The 8,034-nt window shown below is 41.1% G+C and overlaps 1 protein-coding gene across 1 annotated transcript in view; it reads right to left on the reverse strand.

Annotated features, from left to right (window-relative positions):
- The window catches only part of MRPL42 (mitochondrial ribosomal protein L42), a 39,853-nt gene that overhangs the window by 23,877 nt on the left and 7,942 nt on the right, over positions 1–8,034 (reverse strand). The window contains exon 3 of the mRNA XM_005877028.2: positions 5,857–5,941. Within this exon, the coding sequence (XP_005877090.2) occupies positions 5,857–5,941 (85 nt within the window). The remainder of the gene's footprint in view (positions 1–5,856; positions 5,942–8,034) is intronic.

The following is an 8,034-nucleotide window of genomic DNA, read 5'->3' on the forward strand; positions in this document are numbered from 1 at the left end:
GAACCTTTTGAGCTCAGCGTGTCAGCATTTTGAAAAACCCTAACTTAACTCTGGTGCTGTGTCACATATAGAAATTTTTTGATATTTGCAACCATAGTAAAACAAAGACTTACATTTTTGATATTCATTTTATATATTTAAATGCCATTTAACAAAGAAAAATCAACCAAAAAATGAGTTCGCGTGTCACCACTGACACACGTGTCATAGGTTCGCCATCACTGCTCTATTTTATGTCACTTAATCCTCAAGTCTTTATTAGGTATCTATTACTTCTCTGACTTTACAGAAAGGGAAATGAAGAGCTTAAATAACTTGCTCAAGGTCACAGAACTAATAAGTGATAGAATCAGAGGCTGAAGCCCAAGTCCTTTACCTCTTCATTATACATCCTCCTGATTCCTTCCCACACTACATTAAGTGTTTCCTTATTTCTACTTCTGTCAAATTGTTACTTCTAAATCTAACTTTGAAGGCCTTTCATAATCTGGTTTCTTGAGATCCACTTTTTTGTTTGTTTTTAAACCATTAAACGTTTACTATTGTATTTGTTTTTTATTTATTTTATTTTATTTTTTAAAATATATTTTTATTGATTTTAGAGAGGAAGGGAGAGGGATAGAGAGATAGAAACATCAATGATGAGAGAGAATCATTGATCGGCTGCCTCCTGCACGCCCCCTACTGGGGATCGAGCCCACAACCCAGGCTTGTGCCCTTGGCCGGAATCAAACCTGGGACCCTTCAGTCCACAGGCCGACACTCTATCTACTGAGCCAAACCAGTTAGGGCAGAAAATTTCTTATATATAATGGAAGCAGGAAAACTTCCATGTGTTTAGATGACTGAAATGTAAAAAAATGATGCTTTATGGTAATTTGAGAATGTTTTAGCATACACTTACATTTACTTAGCTTATGTACATGAAACAATAAGACCTCTTTAAAAGGCAATATATAAATGTATGAAGGTGGCACAAGATTATCAGAAATGCAAAGTAACAAAGATATCAGTGCGAAGTAGAATGGGAGCCAAATCAGAGACTTCTCAGAGGGTAGAATGTATTCTACAAGGGATAACCAAACCTTATGAGTAAAGAAATATAGGTAAGAACACAAAATAAATAGGTCATTTTAAAAAAAAAGATCTCACTGACTGGTGTGACTCAGTTAGTTGGTTCTTGTCCTCTACACCAAAAAACTGCTGGTTCTATTCCCGGTCAAGGCACACGCCTGGGTTTTGGGCTCCACCCCCCAGTTAGGGGGGCATGCAGGGGACGGCCAACTGATGTTTCTCTCTCATCAATGTTTCTGTCTCTCTGTCACTCTCCCTTCCTCTCTCTCTCTCAAATCAATAAAAACATTTAAAAAACAAATACAGCCCTAACCAGTTTGGCTCAGCTCAGTGAATAGAGCATTGGCCTGTGGACTGAAGGGTCCCAGGTTTGATTCCGGCCAAGGGCACAAGCCTGGGTTGTGAAAAAACAAATACAATAGTAAACGTTTAATGGTTTAAAAACAAACAAAAAAGTGGATCTCAAGAAACCAGATTATGAAAGGCCTTCAAAGTTAGATTTAGAAGTAACAATTTGACAGAAGTAGAAATAAGGAAACACTTAATGTAGTGTGGGAAGGAATCAGGAGGATGTATAATGAAGAGGTAAAGGACTTGGGCTTCAGCCTCTGATTCTATCACTTATTAGTTCTGTGACCTTGAGCAAGTTATTTAAGCTCTTCATTTCCCTTTCTGTAAAGTCAGAGAAGTAATAGATACCTAATAAAGACTTGAGGATTAAGTGACATAAAATAGAGCAGTGATGGCGAACCTATGACACGTTGGCTGGAGTGCTTCAGTGGTTGAGGATCAACCCATGAACCAAGAAGCTGCTGGTTCAATTCCTAGTTAGGGCACATGCCCAGGGTTGTAGGCTTGATCCCCAGTAGGGGTGTACAGGAGGTAGCCGATCAATGATTCTCTCTCATCAATGTGTCTGTCTCTCTATCCCTCTCCCTTCCTCTCTCTCTAAAAAAAATCAAAAAAAAAAAATTAAGAAAAAAAAAAGAAATGCCAGTAAAAAGCATGGGAAAGGGGTGGGTTTGAAGACTGGTTTAGTAAAGATTACATTTCTTAGGTGGGGATAGACAGCCTGGACAAGGTGAGTATATACTTGATTTCCTTATAAATAAAAAGAAAATTGTGTAAAAAAAAAAAAAAGAAAGAAAAAAAATTTTTTTTAATTTTTTTAAAATATATTTTATTGATTTTTTTACAGAGAGGAAGGGAGAGGGATAGAGAGTCAGAAACATCGATGAGAGAGAAACATCGATCAGCTGCCTCCTGCACACCCCACAAAACGGCGTTAGTCCAGGACCCGCTGCAGTCCCACGTCTCACCTTTTGGGGGACCTGCCAGACTGCTTCCCACCGCAGCTGCCCCATTTCACATTCCCGCCGCCACTGAAGTGGTTCCGGCTCCTGGTACTGGCTCCTGGTTCCGGCTCCTGGTTCCGGCTCCTGGTACTGGCTCCTGGTACCTCCTATACCAGACGCCGAGTGGACGGATGGACGGACGAAGGTCCAACCGTCTGCCTCGCCCTGAGGAGAAGCTGGCACAGGAGCGTGCAGGTGCTCGGGTTTTGCATGAGGCCGACCCGCTGGTAGGACCCCCAGTGAGTTACCTCCCCCCGTCAGTTCTGAGGGGGCTGGCGGCACATGGTCTCACCCCAAGTCCCCACTCAGACAGGTGTGGAGACCTCCCCAGCCCCCCGGTCAGCACGTCTGAGAGCGGAGGCCGGTGGGCTCCCGGCAATTCTTGGGCACACTCCAGCCTCAGCACCTCCACTTCTGGGAGGACCCCACGGGCGTCCCGGGGCTCTCTGGCGTAGGGTGACAGCCACAGACGCTGGACTGCGCAGAGGCTGAGCACCGCCCACAAAGACAATGGACAGAGCGGCCACAGGTGCTCAGGGATTGCAAGCGGGAATCTAGAGCCACGGCACGTGGGTTCTACTCCGCCCCCGCCCCCTAACTGGCTGTGTGACTTTGGGCAAGTCGCTTGACCTCTCTGAGCCTCGTGTCTTCCTCTGTGAAAGAGAGAGGACAATAGTACCCAGGCCCGACCCCACAGGTTGGCGTGGGGTCAGATAGGCTGTGCCAACAGTGGGATTCGTGGGGGGCTGTTAGCCAAGCCCTATCAGCTCAGCCTCTAGGAGTGGGGACTGAGGTCAGGCGCAGGCGGTCGGCCGTGTCGACGTGCCCAACCCCCAACAAAAGCCCTGGACCCCAAGCTCGGGGAGCTTCCCTGATGGGCAACACTCGATGGTGTCCGCAGGAGAGGGCACGGGAAGCTGTGTGCATGGGGCTCCCCTGGACCCTGCCCAGGCACCGCCTCCCTGAGCTAACCCTTCCATGTGGTCAACCATGACCATGAGCAGTGATGGCGAACCTATGACACGCTTGTCAGAGGTGACACGCGAACTCATTTTTTTTGGTTGATTTTTCTTTGTTAAATGGCATTTAAATATATAAAATAAATATCAAAAATATAAGTCTTTGTTTTACTATGGTTGCAAATATCAAAAAATTTCTATATGTGACACAGCACCAGAGTTAAGTTAGGGTTTTTCAAAATGCTGACACGCTGAGCTCAAAAGGTTCACCATCACTGATATAGAGTATGCTTAGCTGTCTCTCATTACCTAAGAGTTCAATAATGGTAGGTAGCTATTAACATTTATTTTATATCCTCAAACAGAAAAAGTTATATAAATTTATTTTAAAGAAAAAGTGCTCCTGCCCAGCTGAGGGTCCACCTATGAACCCAAAGGTCACGGTTTGATTCCCAGTCAGGGCACATAGCCACGCTGCAGTCAATACCCAGTGTGGGTCATGTAGGAGGCTAATAAATGATTATCTCTCATCATTGATATGTCTTTCTCTCTCTCTCTCTCTTCCCCTCTCTCCCTCTCCCTCTTCCTTTCTCTCTGAAATCAATAAAAACCTACTTTTTTTAAAAAAAAGAAAAAGTGCTCCTTACGACACTTTATCATCTTTTTGTAAAGTAAAATATTAATATGTCTTTGCAAGCTACTATCAGATCCTCAGAGGTATCAGCAAATATGGGAATGGAACCTACAGTTTCCTCTCTTTCAGGTTATTAAACTTATTGTTAAAAATCAAATGTTTTAAACATTATCAAGAAGTTAAGTGATTTTCAAGGGTTAATAAATATTCATGGTCTACGGTCCTATTCCCAAGCAGACCCAATTCTAATACATCACAAATTCTCTCTGCTGTATATGATTAAAAAGAGATTTTTGTTTTCTAGGCATACAGATAAAAGACATAGGAATTACTGGATTCTTCGAAGTCTATACCAAGAGCCTCTGGCAGACTCAGAATTGATTATTAGGCAGTATTTGATCTTCTTGATCAACTTCAAAGAAAGGGTACATGAATGTTTCAGTAAAAAGGAAAAACTAAAATAAAACTGAATATCAACTTCATAAAACATTCGTAACTGTCATCCTGAATTTTCTTAATTTCTTAAAAATTTTAAAAATGTGATGTTCAAAAATTTCCATTACATCAACCACCAAAAAGAACTGCCTAGTACTTATATTTTTACTTTATTTTTCCAATCATTATTTTTTTGCCCCTGGTGGAATATCTTTATTTTCCTAAACAAGAAATCCTAAATTTGGAAACATTTTTAGAATATTAGTTTTTAAAAATATATATATATTTTTTTATTGATTTCAGAGAGAGGAAGGGAGAGGGAGAGAATGACAGAAACATCAATGATGAGAAAGAATCATTGATTGACTGTCTCCTGCACACCCCCTACTGGGGATCGAACCTGCAACCCGTGAATGTGCCCTGACTGGGAATTGAACTGTGACCTCCTGGTTCATAGGTCAATGCTCAACCACTGTACCATACTGGCCAGACTAGAATATTAGTATTTTTAATAAAACATATACCAAGGCAGAAGCAAAAAAAGAAGGATCTTTCTACATGGATCTATGGAAGATAATCAACATGCTCTAGATTCAAATATAAATGACCAGAAAAGCAAAAATACAAATCATTTTAACTTTCTTAAAGCCAGTCTTCATTGGTATTTCTACACATGACGAGGAACTTTATATACAATATGCTTTCCAGGGTCTAGAGCAGTGGTTCTCAACCTTCCTAATGCTGCGACCCTTTAATACAGTTCCTCATGTTGTGGTGACCCCCAACCATAAAATTATTTTTGTTGCTACTTCATAACTGTAATTTTGCTACTGTTATGAATCGTAATGTAAATATCTGATATGCAGGATGTATTTTCATTGTTACAAATTGAACATAATTAAAGCATAGTGATTAATCACAAAAACAATATGTAATTATATATGTGTTTTCCGATGGTCTTAGGCGACCCCTGTGAAAGGGTCGTTCGACCCCCAAAGGGGTCACGACCCACAGGTTGAGAACCAACCGCTGGTCTAGATAATCAAAGGGCCTACTTCCTGGAGAAAAGAATCATTGTAAGTCAAGTCTAAATTTTAAGTCATGTTTGAGGATTTTATTTCATATTATTATTTTAGTTTGTTTGAGGATTTTTATTTAATGTTATATACTATCATCATGAGATTTGTGAATCTGGATTCAGAAAGAACATACTTTATTCTAACATTAAAATGTTTTCAAGAATGTTTCTATTTGTACAGTCCAATCTACAATTTATTAGTTGAGAAACAAATAAACAAAAAGCATCCATGGCTCCCCATGGAAATCCTTCTTTAGATACCACAGGAAGTGTGAATACTTCTAACAGCAAATTAAAGTTATATGATTTTTTCATACATACCTTGGTGTGTTCATACGGAATATCCACAGAAGGATGGTAGCAAACTATCGTCCTGCCATCAGATGTCAAAGCAAGTTCTACTTTGCTGAAAAGAATGTTTCAGAAACAGAGTTATACTGTATTCAAGGCAGAATGATACTCTTAGCGCTAAAATTAACCAGTTAACTACCAGGCGTCCAAAATAAAAACCATCCCAACACGCCACGATATTTTGAATTAAAAAAATCAATTTGCAATGAATATTATAAAAATAGATATAATATTCACAATTCAGGTGTTCTTGAATATTTTCAGCTGAAAATTCTCATGAAAAATGATTTTAAAGTTGGTCAGGACTGTCACTTAGGGAAAACATTTTTTTTTATGGACGCACGTGGCGTGTGGCGCTTGTGTCTACAGACGCTTATGGCATACAATGGGTTAATTACTCATGAATCCCTGAAGAATAGATGCCACTTTACTGGACTGGCAAACTGATATGATCTATACCAATAAAAGGGTAATATGCTAATTAGGGTGGACGTCTTCCGGACATCCATCCAGACAAAACCACAGCGGCTGCGAGGCATGGGGCTGTCATGGGCTCAAGCAGTCGTGAGCCCCGGCAGCTACAAGGCCCGGGGCTCAGGCCTCGCAGCTGCTGTGGCTGGCAGTGGCAGCAGCAGCAGGTTGATGGGAGCTGTGCCTTCCCCTGATCAGCCCAGTTGCCTCCCGCAGAGGGAGGCCAGACTATGGCTTAGGCCCGCTCCCCGTGGAGAATGGGCCTAAGCCATCAGTAGGACATCCCCTGAGGGCTTCTGGACTGTGAGAGGGGGCAGGCCGGGCTGAGGGACCGCCCCCCCCCACCCAGTGCACAAGTTTTCGTGCACCAGACCTCTAGTACCATATAATAGAGAACAACTCAAACCACCCCACAAAACATCTCAGTTTACTACCACAACAAACCTCTAAGGCCTCACTCATTATTACATCTAAGGTACTCTTCAAATTGTTTTTTAGACTATCCAGATCTTTGGAAGAGACCTTCATGTTTGTCACTATTATTAGAACTTCTTTTTCTTATCTAACAACTTCAAAAAGTCAGAGGACATTACTTGGTTGAATTATTAAAGCTGAAGATCAGCGAAGTACATAATCTTCCAGGTAAAGGATCACCTGAATTTCTAGTCATAAAGACTGAAACATTTGTCTAGATCAGCATTTCAAGTTCCTTTGGCAAACAGTACAACTGTAAGAAACTTCCAATAAAAGAATTCTATGGTCAAACAAAGTTGGGAACTACTGAATATTATCCCTTCCCTCCATTAATTCCCTCAGAACACATTTTGGCAGTATTCCTCTAAACACTTCCTGGAATGCTCTGACTGGAACTCATTCTTTCAGGTACCAACTTACCAAGTTTCTTTTTCAAAAACTGGCAACTAATATTGTACTTAGATCTACAGACATTCTAAGGAGCACAGCGTTCAGCTTTTATTAAACATATGTTTCTTAGATATATATAAATTTAAGTTTCTAGTATTTCAACACCAACCAGATTTGAGCGAGACCAGCAATTAAACTATAAAGTGTATTTTAGCTAACACAGGATAAGGTTATTTCACCATGATATTAAGATTAAATACCATGAACATTTAAGATAAAATACAATGAACATTTAATCTATCAAATTATTTTGATGAAGGATCAAATGCACCTATAAGATTCATTCTTTTCAGGCTCAAATTAGACCTTGTCTAATTTCATCACTATCTTAGACACTTACTAAATGTACAATTAAAACTACATAGTGTCACTCTATGGGTGTGGCTCAGTGGTTGGGCATTGACCTATGAACCAGGAGGTTGCTGTTTAGGAGGTTCAATTCCCGGTCAGGGCACATGCCCAGATTGTGGGTTCAATCCCCAGTGGGGGCCATGCAGGAGGCAGCCGATCAATGTTTCTCTCTCATCGATGTTTCTCTCTCTCTTTCCCTCCCTCCCTTCCTTTCTCTCTCTAAAATCAATAAAAACATATATTTTTGCCCTAGCTGGTTTGGCTCAGTGGATAGAGCGTCAGCGTCCCGGGTTCAATTCCAGTCAAGGGCACATGCCCAAGTTGCAGGCTCAATCCCCAGTAGGGGGCATGCAGGAGGCAACCAATCAATGATCCTCTCATTGATGTTTCTATTTCTCTCTC

This window comes from Myotis brandtii, unplaced genomic scaffold (genome assembly GCF_000412655.1).
Source record: "Myotis brandtii unplaced genomic scaffold, ASM41265v1 scaffold504, whole genome shotgun sequence".
NCBI lineage: Eukaryota > Metazoa > Chordata > Mammalia > Chiroptera > Vespertilionidae > Myotis > Myotis brandtii.